The sequence below is a fragment of the Pseudorasbora parva genome, chromosome 11 (genome assembly GCF_024679245.1).
Source record: "Pseudorasbora parva isolate DD20220531a chromosome 11, ASM2467924v1, whole genome shotgun sequence".
Taxonomy (NCBI): domain Eukaryota; kingdom Metazoa; phylum Chordata; class Actinopteri; order Cypriniformes; family Gobionidae; genus Pseudorasbora; species Pseudorasbora parva.
In genome coordinates, this window is record NC_090182.1 from 17,208,129 (window position 1) to 17,226,329 (window position 18,201).

Genomic DNA, 18,201 nt, shown 5'->3' on the forward strand with positions numbered 1-18,201 from the left:
CTATTTAGTTTAATGTATATTAATCATGATTATCACTTCCACCCAGATTATTATTTTTTTAATTATCTTTTTTATACTTCCACCCAGATTTTATTTTATTATTAATGAAGATAAACAGATTTACATACAAAATAGGCATTACATACAATATTATCAGCATCCACCCAGATGAAAACCACAGACTGTTGTAAACAGATGAAAAATGAAAACCTTGCAATCGTCAATCTACTGCGACAGTAAAATGTTTGCCATTTAAATGACTAAAATGAAATTGAGGTGCGTTTCAATCAGCTCCCTAGTTCAGTTGTCAGGGCACTGATCAGGGAGTCAGCCCAATTGACTTATGTCCTGATCAGTGCCCTGACTAGTGAACTAGGGAGCTGATTGAGACCTAGGATATGAAAATGACAGCGCAGGGGTCGCACATTCTATGCGTCATTAATGTGGTCAATAATGGCGGCGGAAGGCACAGAGGACCTGAGCAAGAACAGGGAACACACAAACCCTCCAGGTTTCCCTTTAAAAGTTACCTAATAAAATACTGAGTTTTTAAGCATGTATGAATGGTATGTCGTATTCATTTCTTAAATGCTTTAATGCAAAATTTACACGAGCGCGTATTCATAATATAGCTAACGAGCTAACTACCAGTGATTTCATTGAAGTTAAGTATTTTGATATTGTAAGAGTTGTTTGACACACTCATGTCAAGTTTAAAACGATCATTAAATTGCAGAATAACACCACTTATTGAAAAAAAGAAAAAAAAGGAACAAGGTATTATCTCCTATAGCAAGATAACTAAAAACATATTTTATTACAGTTTTAGTTGCTGCCACATAAGTTGACTTGAATATGACCAAGTACACTGCAGTGTATTAATCAAGCACATCGTTTTCAGTGACAGAACTTTATGAGCCTGAGGTTCCAGACCTTCCCAACCCAGATGTTGAGGAGCCACTGAAGACTGGTGCTGATGGAGAAGACACAGGTGCCTTGATGGCATCCTACACAGCGGGCAGAGAAGAGGAGGAGGAGGGAGAGATGCCGACAGACTTCGAGAGACTTTGGAAACTTAGCTGCGACAATCCTCAAGATTTTAACAGCTGGACTGACCTTCTGCAGTATTGTGAACAAGAGGTGAATGGGTTTACATCAGATTACAATGCTTGTTTTTTGGATTCACACTAAATTGGCTTTATGTTTTTCATGTCATTATTTATTGCAGGGCCACATGAAAGCTTCCCGTCAAGCCCTGAATGCTTTTCTGGTCAGGTATCCACTGTGCTACGGTTACTGGAAAAAGTTTGTGGATCTTGAGAGACGGGCCGGACACAATAATAAGGCTGAGGAAGTAAGAACATGCATAAATGGACAGTTCAGTCAGTGTATGAAAATACACAACAACAAAAAACTCAGATATGGGTGTAATTTCATTGTATTGACTGTTCTGATTGGTTTTCAATTTTGTAATATTCAAAAATGATTTGTCCATAATATTGCAGCGGAGATGTAAAGCTCTGTTTGGTTCCTGCGGTAGGTATGTGTGCGAGGTTTGAAAGCCATTCCTCTCAGTGTTGATCTTTGGATCCACTACATCAACCTGTTGCTGGGAACGCTCAACATGAACCTGCCAGAGTCAACACGGTGCATCCGCAGGTATGAATGAGAAAAAAAACACTAACCTTGCAGCATTTTTCCCTCCAGGATGCAGTTACAGCTTCCATTTTTATTCTTGTAATATTGTTAGGTCCTGTTTGTTACTAGATCATGTTTGTTACTAGATCTCTTTCTCCTTCCAGAAATATAAGATTTGAAAGTCTGTCATCACTGATGCCATGTTAAAGGGATAGTTCACCCAAAAATGAAAATTAGCCTATGATTTACTCAACCTCAACACAATCAGAGTTGTATTAAAAAAGTCCTGGCTAATCCAAGCATTATAATGATATGGATTGTTGCCATGTTTTTGAAGTCCATTAAAATGTATATGTCCGTCAAATAATATGGTCCACACGGCTCTGGGAGGTTAATAAAGGCCTTCTGAAGCAAATCGTTGCGTTTGTGTAAGAAATATATCCAGATTTAAAACTCTCCTAATTAAAGTTCTGGCCAATCGTCTTCCGTGGAAAAGTGTTGAAAGTGCCTTCTCGGAGTTCAAGATGCGTATGCGTATGCGTCATCTGACGAGCGTACCTGGTAGCGTAAACCTTTGAACTGCAGAGGCACTTTCAACACTTTTTCCATAAACTAAATTCGGAAGGCGATTGGCTGAAGCGTTACTTCATAAAGTCTTAAATGGATATTTTTCTTACACAAAAGCATCAGTTTACTTCTAATGGTATTTATTAACCTCCCGGAGCCGTGTGACACACATTATTTGATGGACAGATGCATTTTTATGGACTTTAGCAACAGTCCCTGCCATTATAATGCTTGGATTAGCCAGGACTTTTTTAAATATAACTCACCTTTTATTCGTCTGAAAGAAGAAGGTCATATACACCTAGGATGACTTGAGGGTGAGTAAATAATGGGCTAATTTTCATTTTTGGGTGAACTATCCCTTTAACTCTACCAGTTAAGAGACTGATGCAGGGGAAGAGAGAGAAGCAGGAGATGAAGTGGTGATATATATATGATTAGATTTTATTGAATAACTTTAGTTGCATCTTTGTCAAAGCATGTAAATGTAAATGTAATGCTACTTAATACTGTCTAAATACCTTTACAATACAGATTCTCCTCAGCACTTGAAGCAAAGATGCATGAATTAGGGCGTGAACACATTACGCATTTTTTGCCCTGCGATTTACAGCCTGAACGACTCAATGCTAGTTTCAAAAGTCAGAGCCAACCTGCTGATTTGAGTCGACAAATTCAATATAAAATTGCATAGTGGATGATTGATGGCCACATATTTTTTTGCTTCAGAGTTCAGACTATAAATCCAGTCCATCCAGTATCCACCCAGATGGAGGATATTAGATATGTTTTATAGTTTAAGATGATTTAAAAACTTATATTTTTTTATTTGGCATGCATCTCTTACCAACGAGTTTCTGAGAGAATATGTTGTGTTTGTAATGACTTTAAAGTCTTGTAGTATGTGTTTCTGTAGTTATTTTGTGTATTATGTCCAGTTTTTCCTCTGTAGCCAGTCACAAAGTCAGCAAGTGTATGATGACTAATGTTTGAAAATCTGTATTGTATTCTAGCCTGTAGTTAAATCTTAAAGTCAGCATAAAACGGAAATGGTGATTGTCTTTTATTTTTGAGTGAGTGAAATGGCTTCTCTAACTAGAAAATCTGTTGGGCGGAACCTCATTTAGTCCAACGGGAATTGATTGGATTGTTGGACTGTCATCAGAGATGAGGGACAGGGGTGTTCATATTTTTTATTAAAGGTTACGAGGACACATAAATTGAAAAAAAGTGTGCATGGCCATAAAAAAAGGAATTGTCCTGCTTGATTTCATAATGATGTTAAATATTATTCTTTAAAGTGATACAAATTCCCAAGAAAAAATAAAACATGAAAAGTAAAGTCTTGTCCTCTCCCCTTAGCGTGTTTGAGGAGGCAGTTGCAGCCGCTGGCTGGGACTTCCATTCAGACAGGCTGTGGGATCTGTATGCCGAGTGGGAGAAGGAGCAGGCCAATCTGAAGTTCATGACCGGTGTCTATGACCGAGTACTGAGGATCCCTACACAGCTCTACAACACACATTATGAAAAGTACGCTATGCTTGTGGGCCATATGTTATTTGTCTTAACAATTTTTGTCCTCATATTACTCCTCAGATTTGAGGCACACAATCCACGTACCACACACACACGCATGGATTTGTGCGAATTTGTTACCATTTCTTCTCACACTCATATTCTGTGATCTCTTTCCCCCTTTATATTTAGATGCAGCTGAATGCATCAACAAAAGCCTAATTGGTAAACTGTCCAACACCTGCAGTTAAACACTTCAAATCCAGATCACCAAAATATCACAAAAATTCTTTTGCTTTCAGAGTCCATGAAAATCATGATGACACTTACATTAAACAAGCCTGATGTTTTCTGAATTTCTGTCTCTTATCTCAGACTGAAAACTCACCTAACCTCCCACCCGCTTCAGGACGTCCTGTCTCATGAGGAGTACAATAAGGTGAGGACAGAGTACAAACAGAGCCAGATTCAAGCCAAAAAAGAGCGACCTGATACCACTGCAGATGAAGAGGAGAGACCGCCAGGGGAGGAAGAGCCTGCAGACGATGGCAAGGACTCGGTAACTGACTTTTTATCTATATAGAAGGATTTCGTTCGATGTGAGACTGTAGAGATTATCATTTTAATCTTTAATATGTTTTTATACAGGAAGAAGCAATGCAGAAGATGCAGGAGCTCATTTTGGCCAGCAGAGAGGAAGTCTACCAACAAAATGAGGCAGAAGTCAGGAAGCGATGGAGCTATGAAGAGGCTGTGAGTTCCAGATATGTTTCTCAGAAAAAAACTTCACAGTTAGATTTTTACAAAGAAATGTTTTTATTCAAGAAGAATGCTTTAAATGAAGCAAACGTGACAATACATTTGCATTGTTACAAACAAATAAATCTTTTCTTTTGAACTTTCTGTTTATCAAATAATCCTGGGGAAAAAATCAACATTGTCTTTAACATTGCTAATAAGAATGTTTCTTGAGCACCAAATCAAAATGTTGGAGTAATTTCTGAAGGATCATGTGACACTGATGCTGACAATGTAGCTTTGCATCACAGGAATAAATTACATTTGGAAATATATTTTAAGTTGTTTTAAGAAAGCAATGGACCCTTTTCACAGACTGTTACAACGTGTTTTATCAGTATTATAAATCATGAAACTTTTTTTGTATTTTCATTTTTTTTTTATTGTATGTACATTTATAACACTAATAAATTGTAGGATATTAATTTTGCATCCAATTACAATAAACAACTCTGTTGTGAGGGAGTTTCTAATACAGGTCTATGGGAGTGATGGTAAAAAAACATCTTTCTCTCTTTTCACTGCACTGCAGAAGTCGCACTCTATTTCCCCCCTTTTTTTAAAGTTGTGAAATCACTGTTGTTGCTTTTTTGTTTTGCTGTTTTAGAAAATTAGGACACAAAAAATATATTTCATGTATTCTCTCATTCACCGCTATAAAAGTTAACTCAACCATGACAACATGACAACTAAAAAACACGGAAATGTGAAAAGGGTCTATAAGGCACGAGCAGCTACGCAGTATTGTGAATGTCACAGCTGAAGGGCGTTGTTTGGCATGATGCAAAGTGTTTCTTTATTAAAGTTTATTGTGACATACTTGAGAAAAATTTTGTCTGCTAAAATGCTAAATGCCTGGCATAATTTCTCAGTTATCCTCTTTCCCTATGCATCCATAATGTTACTGCACGGACTTCGCATCAAACTAGACGTGTGCACCTCTGTCCCTTACGTGTGTTTAATGGTGCTGTAATCCTTAGCAGTGGGATGCTCTGTTTTATCACAGCCCTCTCTTCTTAGTGTCTCCACAACATGATTTGATGTTGGATAATTTGCTGTCTCTCATTAAAGACCAGGAAAGAACTCAAAGGTGGATCATTCAGATATCTGTTCAGAACAGCAAGTAACACTACATAACTGCTGGTGCCATATTATTTTTCACCTTTGGAGCTTCTTATAGTTTCATCTTGGTGATTTGTTTAAAATCAACGCTGAAAACATTTTCATTAAACCAGTCACCAAACCATGCCACTGCCCAATTGGGTTTGCTGCACTGTATTTTTGTCATTACAAGTTTTCTCAAATGTATCAATGTTATTTTTCAGCACTGGAGCATTTTTTCAGAAGTCTCTTCAATTTGTTTTTCAAACCACTCATCTGTTATCATGCTGCATAATAGATTAAAATGTACTTTAAACATGTTGGCCTTTTAGTTCTTCCATTGTACATGTTGATAAGCATGGTTTAATAGAACAATCAGCATCAAGGACCAGAACTAATAACCATTTTATGAATTGTAATTATATTTCACAATATCACTGTTTTTACTGTATTTTTGATCAAAAATTTCCGCCTTGTTGAGCTTAAGAGACTGCTTTAAAAAAACGTTTGTACTGTGTATGAAGTTTTTCTGTCACTTCACCTTCCTGTTGCTTGACTCTCCTTTTTTCCAGATCAAAAGGCCTTATTTTCACGTAAAGCCTCTGGATAGAGCCCAGTTGAAAGCCTGGGAGAGCTATCTGGATTTTGAGATTGCAGAAGCTAACACTGTAGCAATGACCGATGAAGGGACGGCTGTGGAAAGCCATGAAGATTCAAAACAAAAGTGTGTAGCTGGACACAAGAGAGTATTGGTTCTGTTTGAGCGCTGTCTCATTGCTTGTGCACTCTATGAGGAATTCTGGGATAAAGTAAGTGAAAAGGAGATCAAACAACCTATTCATTCAATATCATTATTTTGCAATATTAGTAAGACATCTGTTGCATTTTGTAATCTATTTTGTGTGCTTTACAGTATGTGCATTACCTGGAACCACACGGCCTGGAGGAGGTGCGTAATGTGTACCACAGAGCTTGTAAAATCCATCTTCCGTACAAACACAGCATCCACCTTCAGTGGGCCTCATTTGAGGAAAAACATGGTGAGAAAGTTAGCTGAGCATAGCAAATACACCAACCTAAAAGATATAACATTTTCAAATTGAAATGTGGATTTATTTTTGATTTCTTGTCTTTAGCTACTGCATAATCTGTGTTACATTCTCTCTACATTTCTCTTTTCTCCCATAGGTAATATTTCAGAGGCACAGCATATTCTAGAGTCCCTTGAGATAACAGTGCCTGGTTTGGCTGCAGTGCGTCTGAGGAGGGTAGGTCTGGAACGGAGAGCAGGGCGTTTAGATGTGGCAGTGTCACTGCTGAAGGAGACGGTGGACCAGAATAAAGACAACCCCACACTGCACGCCTTCTACTCTATCAAACTGTCTCGCTTCCTTCACAAGCTGTGCAAGAGCCCTGCCCGGGCCCGCACTGTTCTACAGGAAGCCATAGAGCTGAGTCCGGTAAAACAGCATTTGCCATCTTGCACACAGTACTTTTTAAAAGTTTGGCCTTAGTAAGATTTTGTTTTTCTTTGGGGGGTTTTAGAGGGGGGAAATAATCATTTTATCCAGTAAATAAATGCATAATGTATAATGTTCTATTTCAAATAAATGCTGTCCTTTTGAACATCTCTATTCATCAGAGAATAATTAAAATAGTGTCACGGTTTCCACAAAATTATTAATCATAAGCATCCAAACTGTTTTCAACATTGATAACAATAATAATAAATGTTTATTGAGCAGAAAATCAGCATATTAGAATAATTTTTAAAGGATCATGTGTAAATGAAGACTAGAGAAGATAAGTAAGAACGGCTAAAAAATTCAGCTTTGCATCACATGAATAAATACAATTTTAAAATATAATAATAGAAAACAATTAATTATTAACAATTAACAAATAATTGTATGAATATTACACTTTTTACTGTATTTTTGTCTCTTATCAAATAATTGCAGCCTTGGGGAGCATAAAAAAAAAAAAAAATATATATATATATAATTTTTTTTTTTTTTTTTAACTGTTTCAGTCAGTCTTACTGTGATATGGAAGAGCTTGGTTTACCCCTTACAAAGCACGTTCTTAAAAATGATCACAATATGATGCATAATAATACCAATAATCACTCATTTCAGTATTCTGGAATTTGGCTCCTCAGGATAACGGTAGATTGTACCAGAACCTTCTGGAACTGGAGATGTCAGGTGACCTGCGGGCTAATGGAGGTGGGGTTCAGCAGTGTGTGGCCAATGCGCTTGCTTCTCCTCTCTCCCCAAAAAACAAAATCCTTTTCTCCCAGCGTGGCCTGCAGTTTGCTGAAGACTTTGGGACCACAGTACAGAGGTCAGAATTAATTCGGACCATTGTAGTTGTAGCGTCAGCACATAGGATTACTTAATTATTAAGTAGATGTTTTGCTTGTATGTTATCAGTGTGTTGAGCATGTATGAGGAGCACCAGAAGCTGCTAAAAGAACACAGTGCAAAGAGAGGAGCAGAGAATTGGTGAGCTCAAAAAAACAAACAAACCCAGAGATCTCCTTTCGACATTTAGTTGTGTGAAAGACTTTTTAATGTGCTGCTTTGTATTCCTCAAGTGATGATGATCCAGAAAAGATGAGCAAAATGGAGGATGTATCTGGCTTGTCGATGCCTCCCCAGATACCTCACGTTCCCATGACGACACCACCTCCCTCTATGATGGGCGGAGACATGAGTGGATCGTATGGAAGCTATGGCAGCTGGTATCAGGTAAAGAATTGGATTTGCACATGTATGTAATTTTGTTAAAGCACTGCATTTACCCAGTATGAGGCATTTAGAGCTTTCAAAAGTTAAAATTAGTGCATGGTTGATTTTAAATGTGTATTTTATACAAATATTGGCCCTGTGTTTTTGCAGCAGTATGGAGGGTATGGCAGCTACCAAAACCCATGGAACCAGTATAATCAGTACTACCCTCCAAGTTAAATCTCTTCATCCATTCACACATCCTCAATCCTCCAAGAGCTACAGCAGTCCACAACTTGAGCCAGTGTCAAAAGAGTATGGGATAAAATGTACAAACCTATTATTGTGCTTTTAAAGACTGTTACCCTCTCTTTCCCTGAATTTTTTGTACTATGTGCCCCCTTGCAACTTAAAAAGCATTTGTGTGTGTATATTATATAAGTATTTGAACACCCTGCTATTTTGCAAGTTCTCCCACTTAGAAATCATGGAGGGGTCTGAAATTTTCATCGTAGGTGTATGTCCACTGTGAGAGACATAATCTAAAAAAATAATAATCCAGAAATCACAATTTATGATTTTTTAACAATTTATTTGTATGATACAGCTGCAAATAAGTATTTGAACCCCTGAGAAAATCAATGTTAATATTTGGTACAGTAGCCTTTGTTTGGAATAACAGAGGTCAAACATCTCCTGTAGTTTTTCACCAGGTTTGCACACACTGCAGGAGGGATTTTGGCCCACTCCTCCACACAGATCTTTTCTAGATCAGTCAGGTTTCTGGCCTGTCGCTGAGAAACCCGGAGTTTGAGCTCCCTCCAAAGATTCTCTATTGGGTTTAGGTCTGGAGACTGGCAAGGCCACGCCAGAACCTTGACATGTTTCTTACATAGCCACTCCTTGGTTATCCTGGCTGTGTGCTTTGGGTCATTGTCATGTTGGAAGACCCAGCCTCGATCCATCTTCAATGCTCTAACTGAGGGAAGGAGGTTGTTCCCCAAAATCTCGCAATACATGGCCCCAGTCATCCTCTCCTTAATACAGTGCAGTCACCCTGTCCCATGTGGAGAAAAACACCCCCAAAGCATGATTTCTCACCTTTCTTAGGATCATTGAGACCCCACGAGGTGAGATCTTCCCCAGTTCGAGGGAGATTGACAGTCATGTTTAGCTTCTTCCATTTTCTAATGATTGCTCCAACAGTGGACCTTTTTTCACCAAGCTGCTTGGTATTTTCCCCGTATCCCTTTCCAGCCTTGTGGAGGTGTACAATTTTGTCTCTAGTGTCTTTGGGCAGCTCTTTGGTCTTGGCCCTGTTAGTAGTTGGATTCTTACTGATTGTATGGGGTGGACAGGTGTCTTTTTGCAGCTAATGACCTCAAACAGGTGTATCTGATTTAGGATACTAAGTGGGTGGAGGTGGACAATTTAAAGACAGACTAACAGGTCTTTGAGGGTCTGAATTCTAGCTGATAGACAGGTGTTAAAATACTTATTTGCAGCTGTATCATACAAATATAGTTAAAAAATCATATATTGTGATTTCTGGATCTCTCACAGTGGACATGCACCTACGAAGATAATTTCAGACCCCTCCATGATTTCCAAGTGGGAGAACTTGCAAAATAGCAGGGTGTTCAAATACTTTTTTCCTCACAGTATACTGGTTCATACTTGGTTTTTAAGTTATTTATCTGTGAATTGAGTTACATCTACTGACTCAGTGAAATGTAATGTGAACATTTTTCCATTGACCATTTTGTACTGAGTTCTGTACAGTCACTCTTAATAAAATATAGTGTACATAGATTTTTTTAATTGATGTTTGTAATGTTTTAACTTCATTGACCGATTTCAGCAACTGTTGAAGAGTTTTTTCTAATCTATTTAATTTGTCCATAGTTGCTGTTAATGTATTATAGTTATATAATATATATATTATATCGTTTTTTCATTATATCTAGAGCCTTTGAATATTGTATCGGACATCGAGTCAAAAAAGGTGCTTTACATACTCTGATAAAGACAAGCTCTTGCTTATGTAAAAATGTTGCCTTCAATTCCAAAGCCATCATAAAACACACACAACTAAGATGAGTTCGATTAATTTTATTGTTGAAAATGTCATTTTCCCACGTGGCGAAACAAAGGCAACAACCACCCAACCTCAATGTTCATCATTGTGAGAACTCACTTGGCCCTTTATTGAGTGGTATCGGCAGGTTAACATTTAATGAAATTACTGATCAACTCATTGCATTGTATATTTGGCGCTTTGTCGAGTGAAATCATTGCAGTACAAGTCCATTGATACATAGTCTCCATAGATCCTCTTGATCTTGCATTGATGTCTGGAAGAACAGCTTGTTTCTATTATCGTTTCACTTCATTTCTTGGTAACCACAAGGACGGCAGAAGGCACCAGACCTGTCAAGTAAAATGAAATCTCCATAAATTACTGATGTTGAGAACAAAGTCTGATGATTCCTCTGAAACTTCCTCCATTTTGTTTCTATATCATTAGTTGACATCATCCGAAAATATAAGTGGTCTTACCCAGCTCACGCAGAGGTTTTTCCATGTCTAGATCCGTGTACACACGTCTAGGATACGGGGTGATAAGGTTGAAATCCTGTCCGTTTGCCCCATTCATCTGAACATAGACTCTCACAGCAGCCAGAGGTTCCTGAGCCTTAAAGACAGTACTTAAGGTGGTTCCGTCTAGCAGGCGCACCTAATGACCAAAGGTAAGAGAAGAGTTTTAATTTCCTGATATATTTGAGGAATCATTCATGCAGATAAAAAATTTTTTTAATCTTTTCTATCTGCTCAATTAAAATAATATTTTAAATCTTTTCTATCTGCTCAAACTGAAGTCTGCATCCTTGTAGGTGTTGTGGCAGTACCTGTATCCGACATTCATCATAGTCTTTCTTAGCAGGAGGAGCCCCTTGGCTCTCAGGTAGAGACTCTGGAGGGGCTTCAGAGGGGGGAGATGACAATCCTGTGCTTGATGAACCGCCTCCAAACTGCCAACAAACAGAGGTTTTTTGTAATTTATTGTTTACAGTATACACTCACCTAAAGTATTATTAGGAACACCATACTAATACTGTGTTTGACCCCATTTCGCCTTCAGAACTGCCTTAATTCTATGTGGCATTGATTCAACAAGGTGCTGAAAGCATTCTTGCAATGTTGGCCCATATTGATAGGATAGCATCTTGCAGTTGATGGAGATTTGTGGGATGCACATCCAGGGCACGAAGCTCCTGTTCCACCACATCCCAAAGATACTCTATTGGGTTGAGATCTGGGGACTGTGGGGGCCATTTTAGTACAGTGAACTCATTGTCATGGTCAAGAAACCAATTTGAAATTATTTGAGCTTTGTGACATGGTGCATTATCCTCTTGGAAGTAGCCATCAGAGGATGGGTACATGGTGGCCATAAAGGGATGGACATGGTCAGAAACAAAGCTCAGGTAGGCCGTGGCATTTAAACCGTGCCCATTTGGCACTAAGGGGCCTAAAGTGTGCCAAGAAAACATCCCCCAACACCATTACACCACCTCCACCACCAGCCTGCACAGTGGTAACAAGCCATGGTGGATCCATGTTCTCATTCTGTTTACGCCAAATTCTGACTCTACCATCCGAATTTCTCAACAGAAATTAAGACTCATCAGACCAGGCAACATTTTTCCAGTCTTCAGCTTTCCAATTTTGACTTTAGTGAGCTTGTGCAAATTGTAGCCTCTTTTTCCTATTTGTAGTGTAGACGAGTGGTACCCGGTGGGGTCTTCTGCTGTTGTAGCCTATCCGCCTCAAGGTTGTGCGTGTTGTTGCTTCACAAATGCTTTACTGCATACCTCGGTTGCAACGAATGGTTATTTCAGTCAAAGTTGCTCTTCTATCAGCTTGAATCAGTCGGCTCATTCTCCTCTGACCTCTAGCATCAACCAGGCATTTTCGCCCACAGGACTGCCACATACTGGATGTTTTTTCCTTTTCACATCATTCTTTGTAAACCCTAGAAATGGTTGTGCGTGAAAATCCCAGTAACTGAGCAGATTGTGAAATACTCAGACCGGCCCGTCTGGCACCAACAACCATGCTACACTCAATTTCTTAAATCACCTTTCTTTCCCATTCTGACATTCAGTTTGGAGTTCAGGAGATTGTCTTGACCAGGACCACACCCCTAAATGCATTGAAGCAACTGCCATTTGATTGGTTGATTAGTTAATTGCATTAATGAAAAATTGAACAGGTGTTCCAAATAATCCTTTAGGCAAGTGTATACTTGATATACTGTACTAAGCACAAGAAAGATTTTTTCCCTTTTTAATGCCATTCCAGCTTCTATAGCTATGTGCATGGCTAGAGCCAGGTTTATTAAGAAATAAAACTAAATGAGATGTTTAAGATTAATTTTTCGAAAAACCTTAAAGGTGACGATACTTAGCGCAACTTTTTGAGCAATGTTAAAATGTGATATTGCTTGGGCACTTTGCCATTAGGAATGGGACCTGTGTCTTGCACTGTCCAACAACATTGCTCAAAAAGTGTCATCACCGTAAGACTATATTTGGATTTACTTGGTTAAAAACCTTTTCAAAAGTACCGACAGAATAAAACATGTTTCTCAGAGGGAATGGACATTGGAGTCTGACAAGATGAACACTGGAGAATTTTCTCTTAATAGTAAAAATGTATGTGCGAATTGAATTATTCTTATCCGGCATTGCGTGAAAATGACTTGATTGCAGCAATTATTAAAATTTAATGTTTTTCCCCAACATATTTAATGTAATTTGTTGTTTAAGCAATTCTCATTCTGATTACATTTTGGTGTATGCATTTGGTTCATTTTACTGGTTCTCTAGATAATGCTTCTTTAGCAACACTGTCTGCTTGCTCATTACAAAAGATTCCTGATTGACCAGGTACCCAGCAGAAAATAATATCAAATATTTTTGATTAAAGAGATGATTTGATTAAAGTCAAAGTTGGGTCAGTTTTATGGATTCCAATGGTTCAAGACATGATTTTGAATTTTGAAAAAATGTAAGAAATATCTATGAACTGCAATGCCAATCATTTTAATTTGCCTCTGCAGTGAAAACTAAACTTTGGTCCGGGATGTGTATGAAATATATTATTGTGACCTGAGCAAAGTAAAAGCATCGTAAAGTAAATTAATACCTTTCGGGCCCTCTCCTCTCGATCTCTTGCAATCTTGTCTTTAACCCGCTGCCTGAGAAAGGATCACAGGTTATTTATTTCATTTAAATCAGTGGTTTTCAACATACGTAGCCCCTGAAAGGATCTTTGCAAAACTAAAAAGTATATAGACTTTCGCACACGCACAAGAAACTTCAGGTGCACAAAGGAACTTTGCAATATAACCTATTTCCTGCCATTTTACTATGAAGAAAATTATAATATGGATACACATGAATTAAAAAAGATCTGTTAGCTCAAAATATGGTTTTCATTAGGGCAGTATAACTATAATATCATGGCCTCATTGTCCTATTTGCCAAGTTGAAAGGTCTACTATACATCTAATATCCCAACTTAATGATCTGTATTAGCGCATCCTCTGTGGCACCCGTGAAATACGCTGATGGCACAATATGGCTGTGTGCACTGGGCTGATAAAAGTGCTCCGAAAAGCCAAAACAACTTTACATTTTTATTTTAATATATTTTCCACAAAGAACTAATAATTCTAAAAAGCATCACTTTAAAAAAAATCTTATATGGGCATGTGCATACCATGAATTGTCCTAGTTATGCCAGACTCTAAATGAGAGAAAAAAATCAGCATCCCTTAATCCTTATCCAGTAAATCACAAAATACTAAAAAGCCATGGGCCCTTGGAAATTAAATCGATGGAGAACCACTGAATTACAACATACAGCATGACTGAGAATGCTTAATCACAGTTAGACGGGCACTGTATCCGTGCTCCTCTTACTTGGCAAGCTTGTCCTCCATCTTCTCCTTCCTGCGCTGGTCCGCCAGCTTCTTCATTTCGTCGTCCTGCAGCTTCTGTTTAACCTGCAGCAGCTCTTGGCCCTGTTTTCTCCTCTGCTTTTCTCTTTCTATCTCCTCCTGTCGCTCTCTCTCTCTCCTCTCCTCCTGCCTTGCCTTCATCAACTCCTCCAATCTGGGAGAAAAGCAATACTTTTTGTCAGCTTTTACATGTATGTTTTCTTACATTCATACATTTTAAGGTCAGCTGAACAAAGCACAAACCGTTTTACTTGTTCCTTCTTTTCATCCTCTGTCATAGGTTGCTTGGCATCTCCCTCTTGTTCTACATCTTCAATAGCTGGTTTTTGTTTCAGTTAAATGCAAAAGTGAAAGAGAAAGTAACGTGATGAAATGCTGACCACAATGTTTTCATGAGTTAAAAGCATTAGAAGAACATACATTCAGAGGTTTCTGTTGGAGACTGGATCTGTTCTTCTGTTGAGCCAACAGTATTCCCAGCAGGTGGAACATACGGTTCATCTATATCTGGATCATTTTCATGCTCCATTAACCTGTACAGTTAAAGAATTGTAAATGCAACTTCCAAAAAAAATATGTTTTTTTATTCATTAAATGTATTGGTATTACTTATATACTTTATTTAACTGCAATTAAATCAAACATTTTCCATGCAATGAAAATGCATACTGGCTATCATACTGCATTGCAGTTTATGTAAAAATAAAATAATCAGTATTAAATAAAAATGATTTCCCCTCATTTGGTCATGCCTAATCTCACCTAGGATATCAAGTCATGACCGGATAAGCCTGTTACATCTGGCAAAATGTATCAATGATGACTCACCAGTCCATAGCTCTCTCAATGCCCTGGTTTCCAGTATGTGCTACTGCCCTCTCCCTACAAAACAATCACTGGGTGAGTGCAAAATACTGAATCAGTGTGTAAACATCACTGTATAGACATCACTTACGCTCTGTTTCTGTCGAAGCCCATTTCCAGCAAACTGTCTAATGTAGTGCAATCAGCCATTGTGCTGAAAATAAGAGTATTTTAGCATTATAACAATACACATCATGACATTTCTAAAGTTATCAAATAAAGACAAAATAAATATAAAACTCCTATTGCTTAAGGGGCTTTGGATACGATTTCTTTACTCTCTCCAGAAAAAGCTTAAAATATTTCAAATGTGCAATTTAAAATACAAAATATGAATAAAAATAATAATAATTCTAGATACTAAAGTTGCTCCAGCTCGAAACAATGATATTATTTAATTCTACTTTCCTGACTGTCACATGATAATATCATCATTGCATAACAATCATATCTGACCGTCACAATAAGTGTAATTATATTGTTTGTACTGATGAATACATGATCAAATTCAGCTAGCTGGCAGGCTAACATTGAACAGCCTCCAGCAAAAGCTAATTATTTTTGCCTAACTAGTATCTTCTATAGAGCTGTTAATAGTTTTCTTTATTAAGCAATAGCGGTATAATAATTCAGGTACGATATATTTACTTAATTTCACAATTAATTAGCCATGTACATCGTTCAACAGCTACTTACATTTGATGTCAGCACTGGAGTCTGGGACGCTTCCACACTCTACGGAATCCCGCGACGGCCAATTCGCGAAAATGCGCCTTTCTCCGACCAGTGTAGTCTACTACCACATGATTAGCTACAATAGAGGATAGAAACTACACAATAAAAAACAAACACAATAAAAGCATTTATTCCAGTTATTGTATAAATGTATAAAGCAGTTATTGTATATTTTTATACAATTGTTTTAGTTATCTATAGGCCTATTATATTTTATTATATACAAGCAGCATTTACTTAACAAAAATGTGAATATATTTTAAAATGTAATTTATTCCTGTGATGCAAAGCATTATTCCTCCAATCTTCAGTGTCACATGATTCTTCAGAAATATTTTGGTTCTCAAGATGTTAAAAACTGCTTAATTTTATTATTTTTTTAATAATATTTATAACATTTTCAGCAAAGATGCATTAAACTGAACAAAAGTGACAGTAAAGCTTGTGTGTTTGTGTGTGTGTGAGGGGGGGGGGGGGGGGGGGGCTTATAAATCATAAGGAATTTTGTGTTTTTAAATTTAAAAAAGCTGAATGTTTTCTGTGATGATTGGGGGATAGAATATACCGTTTGAACATAAATATCATTATGTCTAAATGGAACATGAAACATTTTGGAAAAAAAACTTTCAGTTTTTAAAGTAGTGAACTCTAAGAATCTTTTCTAAACAGGTGCAACCATGTGACTATAATTGTATCTCCCTTATCACTAATATACAGTACAGGCCAAAAGTTTGGACACATTACTATTTGTAATGTTTTAGAAATAATTTTCTTCTGCTCATCAGGCCTGCATTTATTTGATCAAAAATACAGAAAAAAATAATATTTTGATTTAAAATAATTGGTTTTCAATTTATTATACTTTAAATCATCATTTTTTTCTGTGATACAAAGCTGAATTTTCAGGATCATTCCTCCAAACTTCAGTCACGATCCTTCAGAAATTGTTCTCAATCAATCAATCAATCAACTTTATTTATATATAGCGCTTTTACAATGACGATTGTTTCAAAGCAGCTTCACAGTGTTAAACAGGACAATATTGCAACAAAATTTGATTTGGCTGTACAGTTGTTCTGAAGAAAACAGTGATTTTATCAGCTTATTTTAATGTATCAGAACGACAATGTTGGCAGATCAGTATTATAGTTTATAGAATTAAATAAGAATTAAAATATAGAATTAAACCTAATTAATTAATTTTATTTGTATATTTAGTTAAATAATTTGGATCATAATTTTAGTTTCCCCATTTAGTTTTCCATCATTCTAATATGATGATTAATTTTAAAAGTTGGAAACAGTTCTGCAGCTTAATATTTTTTAAATTAAATTTTTTTTTAATAATACTTTGATGAATAAAAAGTAAAAAATTAAATTAACTTTAAAAAAAGAAGCAAATGTTTTAAAAATAAAAAATCTTTTGTAAGAAAAATATACACTACTGGTCAGTCATGGTGTCAGTAATTTTTTTTCTTTCTTTTTTTGTGAAATAAATAAATCATTTTATTCAGCAAGGATGTGTTAAATTGATAAAAAAAAATGAAAGTGAAAGGAAAGGAGATTTATATTATTTGAAAATATGTTTTTATTTTGAATAAATGCAGTTCTTTTGAACCTTTTATTCATCAAATTAGGCAGCAGAACTGTTTCCAACACTTATAATAAATCAGAATATTAGAATGATTTCTGAAGGATCATGTGATAGACTGGATGTCACATGTGACACTGAAGACTGGAGTATTCTGAAAATTCAGATTTGCATCACAGAAATAAATGATTATTTAAAGTATAATAAATTGAAAACCAAATATTTTAAATTGTAATAATGTATCACAATATTTAAAAAATGTTCTGTATTTTTGATCAAATAAATGCAGGCTTGATGAGCAGAAGATACTTCTTTCAAAAACATTAAAAATAGTAATGTGTCCAAACGTTTGGCCTTTATGTATACTTACTTACATATGTTTGGCATTAACCATCTTTTAAAATGTCATTTATTGTAAGCACCACATTTTTTAGAAGAAAATATATGTTCCTCAGAGAAATGGCATGTGTTTCAGAAAGCAGAATGAGTTAAACTAAGCATACTAAGCAACTAAGCAATGAGTTAACAGCATCAGTTAAAATAAAATCATCTAACTAGTTCTCTTGGCTCATGACTGTTTTGTAAGTTCCCCTAACATCACAATGATGATTAGTCATTATTAAAATAGTTTT

General features: G+C 36.6%; 2 protein-coding genes across 5 annotated transcripts; one reads left to right on the plus strand and one right to left on the minus strand.

The window, feature by feature from the left end:
* The first annotated feature begins 431 nt into the window (after positions 1-431).
* On the plus strand, positions 432-8,779 carry si:ch211-114c17.1 (pre-mRNA-processing factor 39). 3 transcript variants are annotated; one of them, XM_067457283.1, is made up of 14 exons: positions 432-511; positions 902-1,140; positions 1,229-1,354; positions 1,541-1,659; positions 3,568-3,735; positions 4,096-4,279; positions 4,369-4,473; positions 6,192-6,428; positions 6,533-6,659; positions 6,808-7,079; positions 7,781-7,965; positions 8,055-8,126; positions 8,219-8,372; positions 8,523-8,779. In XM_067457283.1, the coding sequence occupies exons 1-14, from the start codon at positions 442-444 to the stop codon at positions 8,589-8,591; spliced, it is 2,127 nt and encodes a 708-aa protein (XP_067313384.1). In that variant the 5' UTR covers positions 432-441; the 3' UTR covers positions 8,592-8,779. The 3 variants fall into 3 exon arrangements, with proteins under 3 accessions (XP_067313384.1, XP_067313385.1, XP_067313386.1); XM_067457284.1 differs by having other exon boundaries at positions 8,526-8,779; XM_067457285.1 differs by having other exon boundaries at positions 447-566.
* A 1,669-nt stretch (positions 8,780-10,448) lies between these two features.
* ubxn1 (UBX domain protein 1) lies at positions 10,449-16,031 on the minus strand. Of its 2 annotated transcripts, none has more exons than XM_067457287.1 (10): positions 15,940-16,031; positions 15,335-15,397; positions 15,208-15,261; positions 14,800-14,912; positions 14,623-14,698; positions 14,342-14,533; positions 13,563-13,614; positions 11,261-11,383; positions 10,911-11,088; positions 10,449-10,781 (listed from the first exon to the last, which is right to left on the minus strand). In XM_067457287.1, the coding sequence occupies exons 2-10, from the start codon at positions 15,391-15,393 to the stop codon at positions 10,741-10,743; spliced, it is 888 nt and encodes a 295-aa protein (XP_067313388.1). In that variant the 5' UTR covers positions 15,394-15,397; positions 15,940-16,031; the 3' UTR covers positions 10,449-10,740. The 2 variants fall into 2 exon arrangements, with proteins under 2 accessions (XP_067313388.1, XP_067313389.1); XM_067457288.1 differs by lacking the exon at positions 15,940-16,031 and adding an exon at positions 15,892-15,921.
* Positions 16,032-18,201: the final 2,170 nt, after the last annotated feature.

Bases quoted from the DNA above. Each gene is read 5' to 3' on its own strand.
- ubxn1 (XM_067457287.1), bottom strand. From the start codon at position 15,393: ATGGCTGATTGCACTACATTAGACAGTTTGCTGGAAATGGGCTTCGAC. The intron at 14,699-14,799 runs GTATGTTCTTCT...AACAAAAACCAG, and splicing joins TCCAACAGAAACCTCTGAAT to CTATTGAAGATGTAGAACAA. The intron at 14,534-14,622 runs GTTTGTGCTTTG...CTTTTCTCCCAG, and splicing joins AAGAAGGAACAAGTAAAACG to ATTGGAGGAGTTGATGAAGG.
- si:ch211-114c17.1 (XM_067457283.1), top strand. From the start codon at position 442: ATGTGGTCAATAATGGCGGCGGAAGGCACAGAGGACCTGAGCAAGAAC. The intron at 1,355-1,540 runs GTAAGAACATGC...TTCCTGCGGTAG, and splicing joins ACAATAATAAGGCTGAGGAA to GTATGTGTGCGAGGTTTGAA. The intron at 7,966-8,054 runs GTCAGAATTAAT...GTATGTTATCAG, and splicing joins TTTGGGACCACAGTACAGAG to TGTGTTGAGCATGTATGAGG.